We start from the raw sequence: 24,249 nt of genomic DNA on the forward strand, positions 1-24,249 counted from the left end.
CTCTTGGTTGGTGAGGTCTCTCATCATTTTGCAGAGAACTGGCTTTGAAATCTTGCAGTGAAGACTAGTGGGATACGGGCCAGGCACGGTGGCTCACGCTTGTAATCCAGCACTTTAGGAGGCCGAGGCAGGTGGATCACTTGAGGTCAGGAGTTCGAGACCACCCTGGCCAACATGGCGAAACCCCGTCTCTACTAAAAATACAAAAATTAGCCAAGTGTGGTGGCAGGCACCCATAATCCCAGCTATTCTGGAGGCTGAGGCACAAGAATCGCTTGAACCCAGGAGGTGGAGTTTGCAGTGAGCCGAGATTGCACACTGCACTCCAGCCTGGGTGACAGAGCGAGACTGTCTCAAAAAAAAAAGACTAGTGGGATACCATTTTCAAATAGGGCTAGGCAAACTGGGAGAAACAAACAGGAGGTAATTCTGGTCTTGGAATTTATGAGTTTCTCTATCTAAAAGTTTACATTCCAACTTTCTTTTTATCTACAGATTTATCTTGAGTTTTAATACGTTGTTCTTTGTCCCAGAAATTTAATACACCTTCTTCCTTCTACTAAGAAAGATAATTGTACACCTTGCCCTCACTCTTTAATTCTTAGCATAAGCTTTGTCTTCTTTATAATTTAGTGTAACTTGAATAGGGACAGAATCATGAAGATTGAGAACCGTAACTTTCTGTCATGGGCAACACCGTGATCACAAATCATCCAGCAGTCGTAGAACAGCTGCTTCCTGTCTTATTGCAACTTGCCTCACCAGCCGTCACAGTGTGTGACCGTTTATGCATGAGCCCTGAGGTTCCTGACATGTTATGGAAACAAACAGGTGTCACCCCTCTGCAGAGAGACCCCATGGCAGACTTTCTGGTGGCCTCATCCTTCCAACAGACACATGATAGGTAAATGTGTGTTAATGGTGTTAAGAGAGACTTCATAAAACTCTTCAGCCCCTCTCTCCAGTGTCTAGAAGCCAAGTTCATCTTTAAAAGACACCACTGTCATGCTGACCAGGGGCGTTGAAAAAAATAGAAAATAAAAATAAAGACTCCGCAGCACTTAAGCTTGCAGGTGGGCGCCTCTGCTAAGCAGGGAAGGTGTCCAGGCACATTCATTGCCTGCTTCCTTGCTCACGGCCATTTGGTTGCCTCTCTCCTTCACCCTCATTCTCCATTCTCTGAGTGCTTCCATTGCCAGTCCTAACTCCCAATAGTCTTAACTCTTGTTGTGTGAGGCAATGATTTCCAGCTCTCACAGCAGGACAGACAGTGCAGCATCAGATAGCCCCATCACCTCTCCCTCGTTTCACTTCCACTTTGATGAGACAGCTGCATCTTCCTAGCACAGTCACCACCAGCACCAGCTCAAAATAGTTATGTGGGGTTTTTAACTTTTTCTTGAAGAAAAAAATGTACAAAAGCTGTTCTCTACATATCCCAGTTCTCTATACCTTCACGGTTGCCTAAATTTCAGACTTGCAGCAACTCTCTCCCATCATTGTTTTTTGTTTCTCTGAGAGGGCCTCTGAAAATCGGCAGCAAAGAGGCCACTTTGTTTAATTTAAATACACTGCAGCAAAATGAAGGTAATTGTCCACACAGGCCATCTGCTACCTGGCAGGTGTCCATGAGTCAGGGAGATAGAAATGGAGACTAAAGTGTCTTCCATTCTGTTACCATGATAACAGCTTAGCTCCAAGTTTTAGATGCGTGTGCGTGTGGAGGGGGATGCAGTTATGAATGCTCTGCAGGGGGCATTAACTCTTAAAGTCAGGCTTTTTGCCACAAGTCTCTCTGGCCTTGTTTACCTGACTATAATGTGTGCCAGGAGGATTAAAAATTCTTCCCTGTTCCATGAGGAAAAAGAAAGAAGGGAAGTCCTATTTTTAGAGCCCCTACTAAGTGCCAGGCATCATGCTGGGGCCACCCAAGCATGGCCAAGAACAGTGCAGTATCATTTTCCTACTAAAGACACTGCCTTTCTCTCTGTGCAGCTGGTCTCCTGGCCAGTTCTCTCTGCCACAGCATGTGAGTCCCTGCCTCTGTGCTCAGATGCAGAGCTGGTGAAGGATCCCCGTGTCCTCAGGGCACCTTCTCTGGCATTTTCTGTACCTGTTTTGGCTCCAACATGAGATTGTTTTTATACATAAGAGATTCTCATAATCCCTGTATTCTCATTTCTCACATTTCCTTACTGGGAATGAAATTGACTATCCCCTGGAAAATCATGGTTAGTGTCAGTTGTCAGAAGTCTTGACTGATCCATGTTCCCTTTAGTCTCAGAAACGTTGTGCTGTGATCCCAATATGCTTAGTTTTCTCCTAGCAGTTTAAGGCAATTAGCAGACCCAGGGACCAGTCCTAGCCTATCTACTGATTTTGTGTGTGACCTTGTGACCTCTCTTGACCTCAGCCTCTTCAAATGAATGTTGGACTAAAACAAGCTAGTTTGCTGGGGTCATGAACCCTCTGAATTTGTAATTTCTGAACACTTTTCTTGGAACATGATGCAGAGCTTTCTCGGATTCTCAGGGTCTTTGCTGATTTGAAAATGAAGAGCCAGCAGTCTCGAGAGCTTATCAGATTGTAATGTTTCACTGGCTCTACGTTTGCAACAGAACTGTTTCCAACTGTTATACAAGGGACCTCTGTATTGAGAGAACCTGAGTCACAGGGCATTTATTGTGTTTAGTTATTGGTTAGACCCATGATTGGCCTGTGCTGGACTCAAGCCTTTGTTACAGCTTGTACTACAAGATTCCACTGTCTTTATATCAGGAAACCTTAAAACACTGAGTAGCACGTTGCAGAGCTTCCCTTGCTTCTCCAGGCGAATTGCCCTCTCCTGGCAGCTGAAACCCAAAGGCACAAGAGTCTTTTGTGCCCATCATTGGACAGCATATCCCCATCCTTGGAGCCACCTGACTAGTTCCTCTACCTTCGCAGATTTCTAGGTGTTTCTCAGGTTTCCCGTAATCTCAGGGTGCCAACTGTGATGCCTCCCCCTCCCCAAGTCTCCCACTGTGCCGCGTATTCTAGACTGGTTCGCATTGAGCTCAGTGTTCAGCAGTCTCCATGGAGAAGGGCCTGCCTCTCTGAACATTAAAGCCCATCTGTGCTTTTGAGACGAGGTGCATTTGCACAGTGCGGTGCTCCATCTTGATTTTTAGTGTGTTCTGTCTGGCCTGTGCCTATCAAGTAAACAGAATGAACAAACTCCAGCCAGATTCAGAGGTGATTGTCAGCATGTCAGGAATGTTGCTGTGCACAGAAGGCTTCTCAGACTGCATGTGCGCCACACACTCCAGTTTGTACTTATTTAGTTAGAAGGACCTTACTTCAGACTCTTTCCTGAGATAGTTCCATCTTATACAGAGTATCCTGCTCCCTACACCTCCTCATCAGCATCATCTGCACAAGGCCTAAGTGGCCAGCAGCTATGGTACTGACTCCACTCGTGAGAAAGGAAAGTTAGAAGCAGAATATGCCATGACGGGACCGAGATGCTGCTGGGACCCCAGAAGAGCATTCCTCACTGACAGAATGGTCAGAACTGAAGCAAAGTGTTGGTTCTTGCCATGTCTGAGACGAGGTCTTAGCGAAGATCATAGGTCACAGAATTTTATATCTGAAAAATACAGTTTTTATCCAGTTGAGTTCCCTCAGTTTACAAATAAGACTGAGCCCCAGAAAACTTAAAATGCATGTGCTACAGAATCAAAAGAAGAGCCCAGGTCTCCCGACGTCTCACTCTGTGCCCTTTTCACTGAAGCACGCTGCCTCCTCAGTGCTCACCTGGGAGGTGGTAAGAGCCAGAGAGCCTGCATCTTTCCCTATTCTTCAGGGTCATTGAGTTTGCAGCTGAGAAATGCCTCTAGGCCCTGGTCATGATTGACAAAGTGAAGAGGTTGAGTCTTTCGGTGACAGCCTGATGTACTCAGGGCCCTCTGCATACTCCCGAATCAGGGAAGTTTTTTTCTTGACTGTGTATCCCTGCCTCTTGCCTCATCTGGAGGCCTCTTTCCTGGGCTCTTTGGCCTGTTCCTCTGAGAGCCTCTGGTCCTGGTCTCGCAAATGTCAGAATTCATCCACCTTCTCTCTGTTCATCAAGTGTCATCATATGGGATTGATCTAATGTATTTTTTAAAATTAACCTTAGCATATGAGTTAGCTGTTGCTGCACAACAACGTACCCCAAAACGTAGCTGCTTCGGAGAACACATGTTTACTAATAAATAACAAGTATGGATTACCTCACAGCAACTCAGCTGCTGTCTTCCTGGACCCCTCAGTTCAGTGCCTCTCACAAGGCTGCCATCAAGGCGTTGTCACCTCAAGGCCCAGCAGCACGTGGCTCTTGGCAGGACTCAGATCCTCATGGTTCCTTGGACTCAGGGCCTCAGTTTGGTGCTGGCTGATGGCTGAAAGCCACCATTGGTCCCTGCCACAGGGCACATCCCCAGGGCAGCTCACAGAATGGCAGCTGGCTTCACCAGGACAAGGAAGCAGGAGAGAGTGAGAGCAAGGAAGAGAGTCAAGAGTCTTCTATAACCCCTCCTTGGAAGTGATATCCCACTTGTCTGATTCATTAGCAGCGAGTCACTAGGCCTAGCCCACATTGAAGGGCAGGAGACTCCACACGGATATGAATGCAGGGGAGGGTCTCTTGGGGCCATCTCAGAGGTCTGGTGACCACATTTGCTTATCTAGTTAAAGTATCTCACATAAAGACTCACTGGTTGGCTGGCCCAGCACTCCTGTAATCCCAACACTTTGGGAGGCCGAGATGGGCAGATCACGTGAGGACAGGAGTTCAAGACCAGCCTGGCCAACATGGCAAAACTCCGTCTCTACTGAAAATACAAAAATTAGCCAAATGTGGTGGTGCATGTCTGTAACCCCAGCTACTCAGGAGGCTGAGGCACGAGAATCACTTGAACCCAGGAGGTGGAGGTTGCAGTGAGCCGAGATCACACCACTGCACCCTAGCCTGGGAAACAGAGCAAGATCCTGTCTCAAAAAAAAAAAAAAAAAAAAGGTCGAGGCGATGGCTCACGCCTGTAATCCCAGCGCTTTGGGAGGCCGAGGCGGGTGGATCATGAAGCCAAGAGATTGAGACTATCCTGGCCAACATGGTGAAACCCCATCTCTACTAAAAATACAAAAATTAGCTGGGCGTGGTGGTGCATGCCTGTAGTCCCAGCTACTCAGGAGGCTGAGGCAGGAGAATCATTTGAACCCAGGAGGCAGAGGTTGCAGTGAGCCGAGATCGCGCGACTGCACTCCAGCCTGGTGACAGAGTGAGATTCCGTCTCAAAAAAGAAAAGATTCACTGATGACTGATAGATGTATTACTCCCTGGAGATTACTACCTGCTCTAGCACTTTTCCTGCTCTTTTCCACTTTTCATTACAGAAGAAAAAGGGCCAAAAATATGATGCACTTCATTGTCATTGAACAAGTATTTATTAAGAATTTACCTGTGCTAAGCAGAGGGATTCAGAGGATGGAATTTAAGAAGTGAGATAGTGCTGTGATGGAGACACACAAGGTTCCGTGGGAGTATCTCAGAAAGGCATTGTCTCATCCTAGAGGAGATAGTAGTGAGACTGATGCCCAGGGGACCAGCAGGAGCCAGTCAGACAGCATGGGGCAGAGTAGCGCTCCCAGCAGAGGGAATGGCAAGAGAGCAGAGTCCCATCAACAGAGTCAAGTGTGGATAGGCCCACACTTTTGCTTTTTTGTCAAAACCACCAAGGAGCAGAGTTGGTCGACATCCCTTGCGTGATGTATATCTCATCCAAGATCAGCTCCGGTCTCCAGGCTTCTTGAAACCTGAGCCTCAGGCCTGGCGAAAGCCCATGCATATTGGTGAGCTATGACTTGTGCCTCTGACCCACCCAGGATTGCAAACTGGTATTACCCTACGCAAACCAGAATTCACGGAGGGCTCTGACAGCTCTGTCCTGGCTTCATTTTCATCCAATATGATCCTAACGCCAAGGGCTGGGGCATAAGACCCATGGAGAAATAACACCTGACCAGGAGTCATAGCTTTTCTCTTTCAACTGCTCTGAACAAACACAACTTCTAGAATCTGGTTTTTATCTTCCTCAGAAGGCATGCCCTAGGTGATGATCCCAGGAAGAGGGTCTGATTATTTCCAGGCTGATGGTGGGCAGGAGGTTTCACTTCCAGATACTAGAGCTTTAGACACATGTGGCTGGCCACCCTGCCTACCCCTCATCTCATCCCCCATCATCATTTCAATATCAAAGTATTTGCAAAGGTTCAGTGTCATGCTGTTATGAAGCAGCCTGGATGTTCATCTGAGTCGCATGACTCTGACGTGCGGTCCTCAGGCCATGGTGCCTGGCCCAGATCATACAGAGGGAGATTCCTGAGTCCTTGCCATATGTTTAATGCTGGCTGGGCCGTCTGTCTTACAGTGAAGTGTGTTAGCATTTCAGAGGTCATTCTTTTTTTTTTTTTTAAGACACAGTCTTGCTCTGTCGCCCAGGCTGGAGGACACGGCAGGATTTCGGCTCACTGCAAGCTCCACCTCCTGGGTTCAAGCTATTCTCCTGTGTCAGCCTTCCGAGTAGCTGGGATTATAGGCATGTGCCACCATGCCCAGCTAATTTTTGTATTTTTAGTAGAGACAGGGTTTCGCCATGTTGGCCAGGCTGGTCTCAAACTCCTCACCTTAGGTGATGCACCTGCCTCGGCCTCCCAAAGTGCTGGGATTACAGGCATGAGCCACCGGGCCCGTCCCATTTATGTTCTTTAAGTGGATTTAATTTCCATCTTGAGTTCCCACTCTGTCTGAACTGGTCACTTAATCTAGACATTTCCAGGCAAACTCGAAACCAGCCCTCAGAGATTCTTTTCCTGTGCCCTGAGATTTGCCTATTCTGGACATTTTATATAAATGGAATCATACAATATGTAGTCTTCTGTGACTGGCTTCTTGCACGTAGCATAATGTTTTCCTTTTTTTTTTTTTTTTTTTTGTTTTGAGACGGAGTCTCTTTCTGTCATCCAGGCTGGAGTGCAGTGGCGCGATCTCAGCTCACTGCAACCTCTGCCTCCCAGATTCAAGCAATTCTTCTCCCTTGGCCTCCCAAATTGATGGACATTTGAATTGTTTTTACTTTTTGGCTATGTCGAATAACGCTGCTGTGAACATTTGGGTTCAGATTTTTGTGTGGACATGTTTTCATGTCTCATGGATATATACCTGGGAATGGAATTACTGCCAGTCTGTCCAAAGCAGCTGCACTATTTTACTTTTTGTTGGGCGGGGGGGCGGGTGCAGGGGTGGTATTTGGTCTTTATTCCATAGATGGCTTAAAAAATTCAGTTATCTAAAATCTCAGGACAAATTTATCCCTTTTATCTTATATTCAATTCAGAAATTGTTGAGATTTTCCTAGAATCACAGTCTGCAAATACATGACAATGAAGGATTGGAAGATGGTAATAGGAAAAGTAGCTGGGGAGACAAAACAGTGCCCAGAATGAGGTTTTAATGTTAGGAAAAAAGAACAAAAGAACATTAATGATACTGCAGAACGGTCACAAGAGCTATCCCTAGCACCAGTCTTTTTTTTTTTTTTTTTTTTTTTTTTTTTTTTTTTTTTTTTTTGAGTTCCTTTTATTAATTTCAATAGGTTTTGGGGGAAGATGGAGGGTGGGGGGGGGGATTTGGTTACATGGATAAGTTCTTTAGTGATTTCTGAGATTTTGGTGCACCCGTCACCCAAGCAGTGTACACTGTACCCAATGTGTAGTCTTTTATCCCTCATCCCCCTCCCACCCTTTCCCTCAAGTCCCAAAAGTCCAGTGTATCATTCTTTTTTTTTTCTTTTTTTTTTTTTTCTCCTGAGACAGGGTCTTGCTCTGTCACCTAGGCTGGAGTGCAGTGACACAATCTCAGTTCACTACACCATCCGCCTCCTGGGTTCAAGCGATTCCCCTGCCTCAGCCTCCCAAGTAGCTGGGATTACAGACATGAACCACCACATCTGGCTAATTTTTGTACTTTTAGTAGAGATGGGGTTTCACCATGTTGGCCAGGCTGGTCTCGAACTCCTGTCCTCAAGTGATCCTCCCATCTCGGCCTCCCAAAGTGCTGGGATTGCAGACCAATGTATCATTCTTACGCCTTTGCATTCTCATAGCTTAGCTCCCACTTATGGATAAGAACAACGATGTTTGGTTTTCCATTCCTGAGTCACTTCACTTAGAATAATGGTCTCCAGTTCCATCCAGGTTGCTGAGAATGCCATTGTTTTGTTCCTTTTTATGACTGAGTAGTATTCCATGGTATGCATTTACCACATTTTCTTTATCCACTCGTTGATTGATGGGCATTTGGGCTGGTTCCGTATTTTTGCAATTGTGAATTGTCCTAGCAGCAGTCTTCAAGAGGGAGGGAGGGAATATTTAATTACGGCTTCTTATATGTAATACTGGGCTACATTTTTTAACTTATGTTGTCTATTAATCCTTTTATAATATTCCATATTATGTAAGAGAAAACTAAGATTCAGTAGGATTAATTTATTTACTCGAAATGCTGAAATAAGAATGCAAATTCCATCTCTAGTGCTTTCTTCACAACATAAATTTTTATCTAGCTTCCTTGCTCACTGGAAGTACCTTTATCAATTACATGAGAAATACCTACAAATCAGTTGCAGTGATTTATTCATGTATTAATTTATTTAATCATGATTTTGTCATATAGATTTTGAATATTTGCTATTGCTAGAAACTCTGATGCTGATGTGGTTAGAGAGGCGTATATAAATATTTAAATATACATAAATATATATTTATGTATATTTATATTTATGTATATGTCGTGATTTATATATTTATGTACATAAATATACATGTATATTATGTAATTGGTATATTTATCTGTGTTTATGTATTTATAAATATGTATAATGTGATTTATATATTTATACATATTATGTGATACATAAACTTTTTAAAATTTTTTAATTTTTTTATTTCAATAGGTTTTTGGGGGACAGGTAGTATTTGGTTACATGAATAAGTTTGTTAGTGGTGATTTCTGAGATTTTGGTGCACCCATCATCCAAGCAGTGTACACTGTACCCAGTGTGTAGTCTTTTATCCCTTTCCACACCCCACCCTTTCCCCGAGTCCCCAAAGTCCAATATATCATTCTTAGGCCTTTGTGTCCTCATAGCTTAGCTCCCACATATGAGTGAGAATGTACAATGTTTGGTTTTCCATTCCTGAGTTACTTCACTTAGAAAAATAGTCTCCAATTCCATCCAGGTTGCTGTGAATGCCATTATTTCATTCCTTTTTATGACTGAGTAGTATTCCGTGGTGTATCTATCCTATTTTTTTTTTTTACCCACTCATTGATTGATGGGCGTTTGGGCTGGTTCCATATTTTTGCAATTGCAAATTGTGCTGCTATAAACATGCGTATGCAAGTATCTTTTTTGTATAATGACTTACTTCCCTGTGGGTAGATACCTAGTAATGGGATTGCTGGATCAAACGGTAGATCTACTTTAAGGAATCACCACACTGTTTTTCATAGTAGTTGTACTAGTTTACATTCCCACCAACAGTGTAAAAGTGTTCCTTTTTCACTGCATCCACACCAACATCTATTATTTTTTGAGTTTTTTATTGCCATTCTGGTAAGAGTAAGGTGCTATCGCATTGTAATTTTGATTTGCATTTCCCTGATAATTAGTAATTTGAGCATTTTTCCATATATTTGTTGGCCATTTGTATATCATCTTTTGCGAATTTTCTATTCATGTCCTTAGCCCACTTTTTTACGGGATTATTTTTTTCTTGCTGATTTGTTTTCTTTGTAGATTCTGGATATTAGTCCTGTGTCAGATGTATAGTTTGTGAAGACTTTCTTCCACTCTGTGGGTTGTTTGTTAACTCTGCTGATTATTTCTTTTGCTGTGCAGAAGCTATTTAGTTTAATTAAGTCCTATCTATTTATCTTTGTTGCATTTGCTTTTGGGTTCTTGGTCATGGAGTCTTTGCCTAAGCCAATGTCTAGAAGGGTTTTTCTTCCGATGTTATCTTCTAGAATCTTTATGGTTTCAGGTCTTAGATTTAAGTCTTTGATCCATCCTGAGTTGATTTTTGTATAAGGTGAGAGATGAGGATCCAGTTTCATTCTTCTGTGTGTCTTGCCAATTATCTCAGCATCATTTATTAAGTAGGGTATCCTTTCCTCATTTTTTGTTTTTGTTTGCTTTGTCAAAGATCAGTTGGGTGTAAGTATTTGCCTTTATTTCTGGGTTCCCTATTGTGTTCCATTGGTGTATGTGCCTATTTTTATACCAGTACCATGCTGTTTTGGTGACTGAGGCCTTATAGCATAGTTTGAAGTTGAGTAATGTGATGCCTCCAGATTTATTCTTTTTGCTTAGTCTTGCTGTGGCTATGTGGGCTCTTTTTTGGTTCCATATGAATTTAAGGATTGTTTTTTCTAGTTCTGTGAGCAATGATGGTGGTATTTTGATGGGAATTGCATTGAATTTGTAGATTGCTTTTGGCAGTATGATTATTTTCACAATATTGACTCTACCCATCCATGAGCATGGGATGTGTTTCCATTTCTTTGTGTCATCTGTGATTTCTTTCAGCAGTGTTTTATAGTTTTCCTTATAGAGGTCTTTCATATTCTTGGTTAGGTATATTCGTAAGTATTTTATTTTATTTTATTTTTTGCAGGTATTCTGAAAGGGGTTGAGTTCTTGATTGGATTCTCAGCTTGGTCGCTGTTGATATATAGCAGAGCTACTGATTTGTTTACAATAATTTTGTATCCTGAAACTTTGCTGAATTCATTTACCAGTTCTAGGAGCTTTTTGGATGAGTCTTTAGAATTTTCTAGGTATACAATCATATAATCAGCAAACAGTGACAGTTTGACTTCCTCTTTACCAATTTAGATGCCCTTTCTTTCTTTCTCTTGTCTGATTGCTCTGGCTAGGACTTCCAGTACTATATTGAATAGAAGTGGTGAAAGTGAGCATCCTTGTCTTGTTCCAGTTCTCAGGGGGAATGCTCTCAACTTTTCCCTGTTCAGTATAATATTGGCTCTGGGTTTGTCATAGATGGCTTTTATTACATTAAGGTATGTCCCTTCTATGCAGTTTTGCTGAGGGTTTTAGTCATAAAGCAATGCTGGATTTTGTCTAATGCTTTTTCTGCATTTATTGGATCACGTGATTTTTGTTTTTAATTCTGTTTATGTGGTATATCACATTTATTGACTTACATATGTTAAACCATCCCTGTGTCCCTGGTATGAAACCCACTTGATCATGGTGGATTATCTTTTTGATATGCTGTTGGATTTGGTTCACTAGTATTTTTTTGAGGATTTGTGCGTCAGGGATATTGGTCTGTAGCTTTCTTGTTTTGTTATGTCCTTCCCTGGTTTTGGTATTAGGGTTATACTGGCTTCATGGAATGATTTACGCAGGATTCCCTCTTTTTCTGTCTTTTGGAATAGTGTCAGTAGGATTGGTACCAATTCTTCTTTGAATGTCTGATAGAGTTCAGCTGTGAATCCATCTGGTCCTCCACTGTTTTTTTTGGCAATTTTTTTTATTACCATTTCAATCTCGCTGCTTGTTATTGGTCTATTCAGATATTTTGTGTCTTCCTGGTTTAATCTAGGAGGATCGTATATTTCCAGGAATTTATCCATTTCCTCTAGGTTTTCTAGTTTATGCATGTAAAGGTGTTCATGGTAGCTTTAAATCTTTTGTATTTCTGTGGTATCAGTAGTAGTATTTCTCGTTTCGTTTCTATTTGAGCTTATTTGGATCTTCTCTCTTCTTTTCTTGGTTAATCTTGCTAATGGTCTATCAATTTTATTTATCTTTTCAAAGAACCGGCTTTTGATTTCATTCACTCACTCATTCATTCATTCATTCATTCATTTTTGAGATGGAGTCTCACTCTGTTGCCCAGGCTGGTGTACAGTGGTGTGATCTCAGCTCACTGCAGCCTCCACCTCCTGGGTTCAAGAGATTCTCCTGCCTCAGCCTCCCGAGTAGCTGGGATTACAAGTGCGTGCCACCACACCCTGCTAATTTTTGTTTTTTCGGTGGAGATGGGGTTTCACCATGTTGCCCAGGCTGGTCTCGAACTCCTGACCTCAAGTGATCCACCCACCTTGGCCTCCCAAAGTGCTGGGATTACAGGCGTGAGCCACCGTGCCTGGCCTGTTTCATTTATCTTTTGTATTGTTTTGTGTGTATGTGTTTCAGTTTCATTTAGTTCTGCTCTGATCTTCGTTATTTCTCTTCTGCTGGCTTTGGGCTTGGATTGTTCTTGTTTCTCCAGTTCTGTGAGGTGTGACCTTAGATTGTCTGTGCTCTTTCAGACTTTTTGATGTAGGCATTTAATGCTATGAACTTTCCTCTTAGCATCACTTTTTCCGTATCCCAAAGGTTTTGATAGATTCTGTCACTATTATTCAGTTCACAGAATTTTTAAATTTCCATCTTGATTTCATTGTTGATCCAACCATCATTCAGGAGCAGATTATTTAATTTCCATGTATTTAAATGGTTTTGAGGGTTCCTTTTGGAGTTGCTTTCCAATTTTATTCTAATGTCATCTGATAGAGTACTTGATACCATTTTGGTTTTCTTAAATTTACTGAGACTTGTTTTGTGGCCTATCCTATGGCCATTTTACATTTCTATCAGCAGTATATTAGGGTTCTAATTTCTCCACATCCTTGCCAACACTTGTTATTACCTGTCTTTTTTATTACAGTCATCCTTGTGGGTGTGCAGTGGTGTCTCATTGTAGTTTTGATTGGCATTTCCCTAATAATGCTGAGCATCTTTCCATGTACTTACTGGACATTTATATATCTTTGGAGGAATGTCTATTCAGATCCTTTGCCCATTTTAAAATATTATTTGTCCTTTTATTATTGAGTTGTAAGAGTTCTTTATATATTTTATATATAGATCATGTATCATATATAATTTGCAAACATTTTCTCCCTTTCTGGGGGTTGACTTTCACTTTCTTGATGGTATTCTTCAAAGCACAAAAGTTTTACTTTTGATAATATTCAGTGAATCCAGTTTTTCTTTCATAGCTTGGGCTTTTGATGTCATATCTAAAAAGTCATTGCCTAGGCCGGGCGCGGTGGCTGACACCTGTAATCCCAGCACTTTGGGAGGCCGAGGCAGGTGGATCACAAGGTCAGGAGATCGAAACCATCCTGGCTAACATGGCGAAACCCTATCTCTACAAAAAATACAAAATATTAGCCGGGAGTCGTGGCAGGCGCCTGTAGTCCCAGCTACTCAAGAGGCTGAGGCAGGAGAATGGCATGAAGCCAGGAGGCGGAACTTGCGGTGAGCCGAGATTGCGCCACTGCGCTCCAGCCTGGGCAACAGAGCAAGACTCCATCTCAAAAAAAAAAAGTCATTACCTAATCCAAGATTATAAAGCCTTCCCCCTACGTTTTCTCTAAGAATGTTTTCATTTCAGCTCCTATGTTTAAGTTATTGATTAATTCTGAATTGATTTGTCCATATGTTTTTTAATGATATCTTTTGAAAAGCAGAAGTTTGGTTGGGCTCAGTGGCTCACACCTGTAATCCTTGCAATTTGGGAGGCCGAGGTGGGTGGATCACCTGAGGTCAGGAGTTTGAGGCCAGCCTGGCCAAGATGGCGAAACCCCATCTCTACTAAAAATACAAGAAAAGCCAGGCATGGTGGCACGCACGCACCTGTAATCCCAGCTACTCTGGAGGCTGAGGCAGGAGAACTGATTAAACCCAGGGGACGGAGGTTGCACTGAGCCAAAATCGCACCACTTCACTCCAGCCTGGGTAGAAGTGAAACTCCATCTCAAAAAAAAAAAGAAGAAGAAAAAGAAAAAAAGTTTAAAATTTCAATGAAAGCCAGTTTATCTGTTTTGTTTTGTTTTTACATATCATGGTTTGGGTGTTTTCTTAGAAAAATTTTATCGTTTTAGCCCTTATAGTTACTATGATCCACTTTAGTTTTAGCTCTTATAGTTACTGTGATCCATTTTGATTTAGTTCATATTTATTTGTATCATGGAAAGATCTCAGAAAGCATGCTAAGTGATTAAATTTAGCAAATTGCAAAGTGATATGAGCAGTACAATACCATTCATGCAAAATTTAAAAGCATGAAATACCATTTATTATTCATAGCTATATATGCACATATAGGTTAAAAGTTTCACAGCAAAATTTTGATAGGGGTTGCCTCTGAAGGGAGGAGAGGAAAGAACTGGAACAGGAAATAACTGGTGGTCAAAGCAGTCTTCAGATTTTTCTGCAATATCTTTAGATTGAAATACATTTGACACAATATGAAGTTACCAATTTGGGGTGGTTAATTATGTTGTACTTTTTAGTTTTCTGTATTTTTTTTTAACTTCTCAAAATACACACACATACACACACACACACACACACAAATGATTCAAAGTAAGAACCACAGAAAACAATCCATTTCTGTTGAGTTTGGTGGCCACACGGTTGAAGCACTGCAGTGGGGTGTCGTGCATCCAGCCTGTCTACCTGTTCGGGGCCAATTCTGTTTGTATATGGGGTTTCTGAGCTAGATCCCCAGAAGGATAACTATCTTCATTTGAATTCACTCTCACACTTTGGCTTATATTTTTTCCAGTTTTGCTTCCACAGGAAACCCTAGTCCACCTGCCACACTCAGTTCCTGTTGTGCTGAAGAGCTACAGAGCCCACATCTCAGTGAGCGGCCCTTGATTAGTTTTCTCCTTTTATTTATTTTATCCCATTGCTCCAAACTTTCTCCACAACTATACCAGGGCCTCCCAAGGAAAGTTTGGTTTCTGTTTACCATGTGTCCTTTCTTACCTCGTCCCTGCAGGGCGGCCCTGGACAGCCTTGCTGTGTATGTGCAGTGCATGTGGCGTGACTGGCCCCATGGCCCCGCTTGCAGCCTGCAGCCGAGCTCCCCACATGCTCAGAGCATGCCCTTAGGGGGAGTGAGGTCGCAGCCTGCAGAGTGCACACTGCCACCCTTGGAGTCAAGGGGTTGTTCCCGTGCCTCCCACTGGCAAGCTGTGTGGCCTGACACAACGCTCTCTTTCCATTCTTCTTCTTTTATAAAATGGATATAAAAATATACACCCTGGCTTGGTGTGGTGGCTCACACCTGTAATCCTAGCACTTTGGGAGGCGAAGGCGAGCAGATTGCCTGAGCTCAGGAGTTAAAGACCAACCTGGGCAACATGTTGAAACCCCGTGTCTACTAAAAATACAAAAAATTAGCCCAGTGTGGTGGAGCATGCCTGTAGTTCCAGCTACTCAGGAGGCTAAAGCAGGAGAATCTCTTGAACCTGGGAGGTGGAGGTTACAGTGAGCTGAGATCGCACCACTGCACTCCACCTGGGCAACAAAGCAAGACTCTGTCTCCAAAAAAGATATATATACATATATAAATATATACATACATACACACATACACACACACACATACATACACACACACGTATGTCCTTTCCACTCACAGGTTGCTGGCAGCGGGTGGCGGGGAGGGGTCTAAATGAGAACATGTACATGAATGTGTTTGCAAACAAAATGAAAGCTGTTTGCATGTTACTTCCTGCCCTGCAAGCCAAGCCCTTCTAGAACCCTGGCCCAGCTACGCAGCTCACTCTGTCTTCCTGAGAGTCCTCCACTACTCTGTGCCAGCCTCTTCTTTCCCTCCCATTCTTGGTCTTGTTCTTATGATGTTCTCTCTCTCTGCCCTGCACGCCCCCTTCCTTTTTTCCTTTTCTTCCTCTCTCCAGTCTTGGAAGCAGCCTGACTCCTTCCTTTCAAGTATGATCTTGTACCACTGAACTGAGGCCCGCTGGCTGGCTCTGGTTGATGGAGAAAAAGTACTTTCTTCCTTCCTCAAAGAGGTCAGGTACTTGAGATAACGTATTTTCTCTCTTTGAATCTCCAGGCTCAGGCCACAGGGTCACCACATACATCGCCCACCCATGGAGGCGGCCGGCCGATGCCCATGCCAGTGCGCTCCACGTCTGCCGGCTCCACCCCCACCCACTGTCCGCAGGACTCGCTGAGCGGAGTCGGGGGAGACGTGCAGGAGGCCTTCGCACAAGGTGAGTTTCTGGAGCAGTGTTCGACGGGGAGCTGAAGGGATCTGCAAACACGGACAAGATTCCTGCTGAGGTTTTTTCCATTTCTGTTTTGTGCTCTTAGCTTGGAATGATCAGATGTTGACAGTGTAAATAAGTCAGGTGCTGGCCCCTTCTCATGAGACGGGCTGGTCTCCAGCGGGAAGGCTGCAGGCTTCCTATGTGTGCCAAGAACAGGCCTCCTGGGGTTCTCTGCCCTTTTTTCTGGATTATTGAAAGTGCTTTGTCCCTTGGGCTTTGTCTCCTCCAGAGGAATTGGATGGAATAATTCCCTGGCCTAGAAGGGACTGTAACAGGCACTGTAACTGGGACCGTGCTGAAAGCACAGTGTGCATGCCATTGCCACAGTCATCGGAGGAGCTGGTGACCAGCAGTATTAAGTAGTTGGGTGGGGATTCAGAGGGAAGTCCTGCTGGGGCTGGAGGTGAGAAGGGGAGGTGGTGGTGGTGGCGGTGGCGGTGGTTGTGGAGAGTAGAGCCCCACCCCCACAAGGCTGAGGAAGACCTCGGTGGAATGCTTATTCTGGAACCCAGCTCTGGATTGTGTGGTGGCAGCAAAGCGTGGAATTGACAGGATGCTGCTCCCTAGGTAGAGAGGGCAGAGGGAGAGAGACCAGTGGGCTGGTGCCTCCTGCCCCCGGTGTGCCTGGGAATGGGTGGAGCTGCTGTGGCCCCATCTCCCCTTAGGTATTCCACACCTGTGTCCTCGGGCCTGGCAGAACTGAGGCTTTTGCTCAGCCGTCTCTTCTCCATGCTCACCCACCCTGGCATCCCCATCTGCTCTGCCTCTCCTCAGGTACGAGGAGAAACCTCCGCAATGACCTGCTGGTGGCAGCTGACTCCATCACCAACACCATGTCATCCCTGGTGAAGGAGCTCCATTCAGGTGAAACCCAGAGCTCCCAGCCAGCTTCCTGGCCTCCCCTGCCTTGCCCGCGCCCTTCTCACTTCCTCGCCAGCGCTGGCAGAACCTCACCACCCAGCTCGCACCACCCCATTTCATCACCTAACTTTGCCTTCTAGGAACACACTGGATGTCTCCACTCAGAGAGCCTCTGTCACACAGGATCGCGTAGGGGCGGTTTCACATTCAGGCCTATCTCAGGAGTGCATCTTGTGGAGCAAGCTGAATGTAGAGAAATTCAGACCTTTGAGTGCAGGCAGGCCCCTTTCTCACTTACCTCGTCTTCCATCTGTACTTCGTCCACAGCCACTCTCTCCCTAGGCCTGACCGACCACCTCATTCTGAAACTTCCCTAGAGATCTGGAGCCGAATCAGCCAGGAAAGCTCTGGACTTTCCCCTGCTGCCTTTCTGCTCTCTCCTGTTTGACTTGGTTTTGAAACCTATTCCCTCCTTTTGTCCGTGACCAGGCTCTGATTTCACCTGAAGTTCATGACCTGAGTCTGTCGCCTCTTCTGCTCCTTGTGTTCAGCTCATCTGTGACTTCTTTCTCGGTCTCTCCATCACCTCACCAATTCAGTGACTTCCCAAAGACCTTTACCTCGTGACATTTCACCTTACATAAAACCCAGGAAAGAGAGAAAATAAAAGGCCATTCACGTATCCTCCTATCTCCAGGAATCCCCATGACTCTGCCAGTTACGTAGGGTCCAGAGAGTCACTAATGATTTCACAGCAGTGGGGTCTCCATGTTTTTTGTTAAACTAATGGTTTCCCTTCCTAAGCACTATAGGTCACTCACACTGATGGCTCTCCTTTGTTTCTTTCCACCTCATGTAGTGCTTTTAAATACCTTGAAGTAGCTTAACAGGATTATTAAATAAAAAGATAAAGCAGTTTTTCCACGGACCATTCAAACACATAAACTTATTCAAACACTCTTAGGGAAGGCAAGCCTTGGGTATTTTTCAGCCCTTCGTAGGAGAAAGCTCACATGTTTAGGGTTGTCATGGGACTGGACAGAGCCCCCAGCTCTGCTCTCAAGTCTGCCTGTTTTCATACAGACCAAAGTGAGTGTATAGCCCAGCCTGGTCTTTCCAGTCAGTTAAGGTCAGACGCTGCCTCTCTTGTTTGATGGTGCCACCCTCTCCATTCTAGCACTGTTTCTCAACCCCCATCAGAAGCACGGCCCCGCTCTGTACACATAAACAGAAGAGGTGACAGCCTTCAGGATGACCTCACAGGTAGATTAGAAGGCACTTTCCCTAATACAGCTCCCCTAATACAGCTCCCCACAGATGTCAGAAATCCCACTTTTAGAGGAAATTTCTCAGGGAATTTCGGGCCATGGGAATTAACTACACTTGTACTTCATGGCCACTTATTAGAGTTTATGCAAAATAAGTGGCTTCTGCATTCATCGTGCTAGGGTGAGAGGTCATTAAATACCATTAAGCAGAAAGCACATAGAGACCAAATAGCTTCACAAAAATGTAAAGTTTATAGGAATCCTCAGCAGTGTCTCATAGTAGGAAAGGATGGTTTCAATAAAATTATGTAGTGTAATTTGGAAGGTGCCTTAGAGAGCACATTGTCCAGTCCCTTACTTTAGAAATGTAGCATGTGCTTGTCAGAAAAGTGGTCTGCCTAAGGTCGTGCAGCTTGAAGGGGGAAAGCTGGTCCTAGAACTTGGGTCTTCAGAGCATTAAGCCAGAGATTGTACTCCCCTCCAGGACAAGATATCAAACCCAGAGTCCCAGAGGCCCCTTTCCCTGATGCTGTCCTCTCAGTCACTGAAGCCTGTAGGTAGACGTGGACCAAAGCCACACATGGCACGGTATCCCTCTAACATGCAGACATAAACTCCCTTTACATGTGAGGGTGCCAATTTCTCCATGAATAGAATAGCTTCGCCCATCACCAACACGTTTTTACTGTCTCCTTGACAGTGACTTGACAGGTTTTTGTTCCAATGAAAGGACATACTCAGATTATCTTTACATATATTCTATACAGTGTATACATACTGTATATACATAGCTTGTACTCCTCATCTTTATAAAGTTTTTTCACAGATAATCAGATCCTAGAATTGGAAAGGATCGAGGCCAGGCACAGTGGCTCACACCTGTAATCCCAGCACTTTGGGAGGCTGAGGCAGGTGGATCACCTAAGGTCAGGAGTTCGAGACCAGCCTGACCAACATGGTGAAACCCCATCTCTACTAAAAATACAAAATTAGCCTGGCATGGTGGTGCATGCCTGTAATCCCAGCTACTCGGGAGGCTGAGGCAGGAGAATCGCTTGAACCTGGGATGCAGAGGTTGCAGTGAGCCGAGATTGCGCCGCTGTAGTCCAGCCTGGGCAACAAGAACAAAACTCCATCTCAAAAAAAAAAAAAAAAAGAAAAGAAAAAAATTGTAATGGATGTTAGAAGTCATTTAATCCAACTTGCCACCCAATAAAACAGTCCTCTGAATATTTCCAGCGAGCTCATTCATGATCAACTCTAATCACTGGAAATTTCTTCCTCAGTGGAGAGCCAAAATCTAACTTTCTGTAACTGATTTATCCCTGTCCTCTAAAGCTAACCAGGATAAGCTCAGTCCCTCCTCTGCAGGCTCGCCTTTCACGGGTTGGATGGCAAATGACAACCCTTCCTAGTTTTCTCCTCTGTAGACTGCTACACCCAATTCCTTCAACCTTTCCAAACGTGACATGGTTTTCTCTTACCAGCCCGCTTGACCATACCAGGATGTGGCCATTTTCCAAGGCTCCTATTCGAAGTACATGCCCAGGGCCCATCACCCTGCTCTCCATCACAGGGGATCTTGTCCCTGCAGAGCACAAGGCATCTGTGACCCTCTTGAGTGGCCCCTGGAAAAGCACCTTAGACAGCATTAGCGCTTCCCACATGGCCACTTTGCACTGTGCGGTCATTTTAAGTTTATCATCAGCTAAAACATACAGATTTTTTTTTTAACAGAACCCCGTGTTAATCTAGGTATTCCCCCACCATATATTGTATGGTCACTTTCTTAAACCTGAATGCAAGACATTAGATGTTTCCCTGGTCGTCACCACCTGAGGGCAGACAGGCATAGAACAGAGGCACGCAACCCTACACCGCACGCCCCCGGCCCTGGTCAGGAAAGTGAGCGATGTGACTGCAGTGCTCCTTTTGGGCTGTGGGCTTATGGGCTCCTATTCAGCAGTGCTGGGGCATGGGCCACACAAGTGCAGACTGGTGAGCTGAAGCACCCTCAGAGGCCTGCAGCCAGGAGCTGTTAGCTAGAGTTTCCTCCCAAGCCTCAGCAGTTGCTTTGTTCACCCTCCTTCTGTACTTGTCCTGTGCTGAAGGGTCACTGGCCTCCTTGGACTTGTTTTCACAGCAGAGGAAGGTGCAGAGGAAGAAGAAGAGAAGATGCAGAATGGGAAAGACAGAGGTAAAGGCAGCTCAACAGGACTGCGAGTTTAAATGGGGAGCCAGAGCTCATGGATCAACCACCCCCCACTTTGTTTCTGCATTCCTCCCTGCCACCACCTTTCCCAAAGCTTTTGGACCCGAGTTCCCTGTACCTACTTTTCCCATCTGACAGTCAGGTTTTACCTTCCAGGTGGCAAGGTCAGTCGATCACCAAGAGCTTCCTCATTTCCTGATCCTGGGATAGGTAGTTAGGATACAGGAAGTAGATACAAGTAGAACACAAAAGATGACCCTTTGACTGGAGAAGTTTATGATCTAGTTAAGAAAGCAAGACCAGGCCAGGCGCAGTGGCTCACGCTTGTAATCCCAGCACTTTGGGAGGCTGAGGTGGGTGGATCACGAGGTCAGGAATTCAAGACCAGCAGGCTGGCCAACATAGTGAAACCTTGGCTCTACTAAAAATACAAAAAATTAGCCAGATGTGGTGGCAGGCGCCTGTAGTCCCAGCTATTTGGGGAGAATGAGGCAGGAGAATCACTTGAACCTGGGAGGCAGAGATTGCAGTGAGCCGAGATCGCGCCACTGCACGCCAGCCTGGGCAACAAGAGTGAAACTCCATCTCAAAAAAAAAAAAAAAAAAAAGCAAGACCAAAAATGCAAAATAAATAGGAGATCAAATGAAGTGGCAGAAAAAGCTAATCATAAAACTTTCAGCATATAAGTATAATAAGAGTTTCTGAAAAGGAAGAGATTATTGTGGGCTAGAATAGCCAAATGGTTTTGTGGCTTCGTGGAAGAATAAAAGCAAGAAGGGAAGGTGACAGCAAAGGACAGTAGTGCCTTCCTAGTTTCATTATACATCAAACCTGCTTAACACATGACATCTGGGAAGAGCTACACGGAATGATTTTCACGTATGATGATCTCATCTAATCCTTAACAACACTGTGAGACAGATTTGAATATCCCCATTTTACCCATGAGGAAATAGGCTCAGAGAGATAGTGTTCATGTAGCTGTTAAATGGCAGAGATTAGGCCAGGCGTGGTGGCTCACGCCTGTAATCCCAGCACTTTGGAAGGCCAAGGCAGGCGGATCACTTGAGGCCAAGAATTCGAGACCAGCCTGGCCAACATGGTGAAACCCTGTCTCTACTAAAAATACAAAAATTAGCCAGGTGTGGTGGTGCATGCCTGTAATCGCAGCTACTCGGGAGGCTGAAGGCAGGAGAATCCCTTGAACTCAGGAGGCAGAGGTTGCAGTGAGCCAAGATCATGCGACTGCACTCCAGCCTGGGCAACAGAGAGAGATTCTGTCCCAAAAAAAAAAAAAAAAAAAGTAGAGAACTGGGTCTTTCTGACTCCAAACTTCATGCTCTTAATCTTCATCCTTCTATGTTATACTGAACAGAAGACAGAATTTTCTTTGGACATTTGAGGGTGAGCTGTTCTCTCTGTCGTGCATTAATGTGTTAGTTGCTGGATTCCTCTTAAACATCAGCTCCTCAAGGCAGAGATTTTAGTCTGTTTTGTTCATGTTGTGTTCCAGTGCCTGGTGCTTGGTAGGAGGTCAATAAATGAACAAATCAAAGGAAATAAATGGGGTGATGAGATAGAGAGTACCTTATCGGGGAGAGAAATGCAATGGCTGGTCACCCCAAGGAGGTGAAGGTAGGGAGAGCAGGAAGGATGAGGAGGAGCCAGCAGCATCCTCCCAGGGAGGAATTCTGAACAAGGCTCGGGGGAGTGAAAGAACCTGCCAGGTGATAAATGGCACAGCCTGAGTTCAACTCCAATGCCTGTGGTTTAGTCTGAGCAGAACTGGTAGACTAAGGGAAGTGGAGTGGTCTTACTTAAGGAAGGGTAGAAGTCAAGTGGGAGATACAAGTAAGGAAGCTGTGACAAGAGAGGGAAACCAACCTATGGGACAGTGGGTCTGGAGCGTTCTTGGCCCATAGGGGCAGGTGTGGCTAAGACAGGGTGGTCTTTAGAGTCTCAGGGGGCAAGGAATTTGTGAGCAAGGGCCCCGAAATTGCTGAGGAAGAAACTGGGAGAAGAGGAAGAAGATTCTGCAGATTCTGAAATCATCTAGTGAGTCTGAGCTAGGCCTGGGAGGAAGTGGACAGCAGTGCCAATGAGTTGATGAGAATGACATATGTGGCATGGACGCCAAAAGGTCAGACTAGGCTGGGCATAGTGGTTCACGCCTGTAATCTCAGCACTTTAGGAGGCTGAGGCAGGGGGATCACTTGATGCCAGGAGTTCGAGACCAGCATAGGCAACATAGCAAGACCCCATCTCTACAAAAAATAAATTAGCCGGATGTGGTAGTGCACACCTGTAGTCCCAGCTGCTTTGGAGGCAGAGGCGGGAGGATTGCTTGAGCCCAGGAGTTTAAGGCTGCAGTGAGCCATAGTCACGCCACTGCATTCCAGCCTGGGTAACAGGGCAAAGCCCTATCTAAAAAATAAAAATAAAAGGTCACATTAGAGAGCAGTAGTGTTTCAGACATCCAGGAATGCTTCACAGAAATGTAAAAACAATTGACTTCCCCACACAGACAAGAAAGAAGGCAGGAGAGCAAAAGGTGAAGAGATACACAGAGATAAATTTACACTGGTGTAAACACATGCTCCAAACGCATGCGCACACACACACACACACAAACACACACACACGCACATGCCAACCAAATCCTAGCATTCATGTGGAATGTTACTGGCTGAAGACGTAACAGCTGCATCTCTGGCTTCCCTTCACTTGCCCCTCCCTTCCCCAGTAGCTTTTTCCCATGGCCTCTCCTCAGTCCTTTTCACTCCCCCAAAGCAAACCTAGGACTCTGCCCCAGCCACTGAGGCCTTGCCCTGGCCACGAACTCCAGCCCTTATCCTGGTTTGAGTCTGAGTGGGCCATGCCTCACATGGGAATCGGACTGGTTTCCCTTGCCCAGCCCTCCAGGCCCCAGGGTGCTGTCTCTGCACCTGCAATGCCCTGTCCACATCAAACTGGGTTTCCCTTGCCCAGCCCTCCAGGCCCCAAGGCACTGTCTCTGCACCTGCACTGCCCTGTCCACATCAGACTGGGTTTCCCTCGCCCAGGCCTCCAGGCCCCAGGGCACTGTCTCTGCACCTGCACTGCCCTGTCCGCATCAGACTGGGTTTCCCTCGCCCGGGCCTCCAGGCCCGAGGGCACTGTCTCTGCACCTGCACTCCCCTATCCACATCAGACTGGGTTTCCCTCGCCCGGGCCTCCAGGCCCCAGGGCGCTGTCTCTGCACCTGCACTCCCCTGTCCACATCAGACTGGGTTTCCCTCGCCCGGGCCTCCAGGCCCCAGGGCACTGTCTCTGCACCTGCACTCCCCTGTCCACATCAGACTGGGTTTCCCTCGCCCGGGCCTCCAGGCCCCAGGGCGCTGTCTTTACACCTGCACTGCCCTGTCTGCATCTCTTCTTTCTGTGCCTCTTGCCTTTAGAGCTCCTTGTCTGTCTTTCAGTGCATATACCAGAATGTCTGTATGTCTATGTGAAATCTTTTTGTGGGAATGCCTGAATTTTTACTTATGTGGCTTTCTGGTGTCATCCCTAAGGCCAAGTGTTAAGAGTTGGGGTGAGAGATGGTAGAGTTTTTTATGTTTGGCTCTCCACATTATATAGGTCCTAGGATATGTATGTCCCTGAAACTACAATGTAGCTCATA

General features: G+C 45.2%; 1 protein-coding gene and 1 long non-coding RNA gene across 26 annotated transcripts in view; one reads left to right on the forward strand and one right to left on the reverse strand.

Annotated features, from left to right (window-relative positions):
- The window catches only part of DTNB (dystrobrevin beta), a 306,511-nt gene that overhangs the window by 279,275 nt on the left and 2,987 nt on the right, over positions 1-24,249 (forward strand). For 5 of the 22 annotated variants that reach the window (XR_010117241.1, XM_055253828.2, XM_055253831.2 and 2 more), the window contains 3 exons: positions 16,030-16,189; positions 17,021-17,110; positions 20,519-20,572. Coding sequence is in view for 17 of the 22 variants with exons in the window: in XM_055253828.2 (XP_055109803.2) it covers positions 16,030-16,189; positions 17,021-17,110; positions 20,519-20,572 (304 nt within the window). In the remaining 5 variants the exon portion in view is untranslated. Of the gene's footprint in view, positions 1-16,029; positions 16,190-16,911; positions 16,965-17,020; positions 18,036-18,284; positions 18,371-20,518; positions 20,573-24,249 lie in introns of those variants that run through there. The other 17 variants (XM_063623922.1, XM_063623925.1, XM_063623927.1 and 14 more) reach the window with 7 other exon arrangements.
- LOC129468376 (uncharacterized) overlaps positions 14,213-24,249 on the reverse strand; it is a 29,616-nt gene continuing 19,579 nt past the window's right edge. For 3 of the 4 annotated variants that reach the window (XR_010117247.1, XR_010117248.1, XR_010117246.1), the window contains one exon: positions 14,213-23,012. This is a non-coding gene — a long non-coding RNA (uncharacterized lncRNA). The remainder of the gene's footprint in view (positions 23,013-24,249) is intronic. The other variant, XR_010117249.1, reaches the window with a different exon arrangement.

This window comes from Symphalangus syndactylus, chromosome 18, assembly GCF_028878055.3.
Source record: "Symphalangus syndactylus isolate Jambi chromosome 18, NHGRI_mSymSyn1-v2.1_pri, whole genome shotgun sequence".
NCBI lineage: Eukaryota > Metazoa > Chordata > Mammalia > Primates > Hylobatidae > Symphalangus > Symphalangus syndactylus.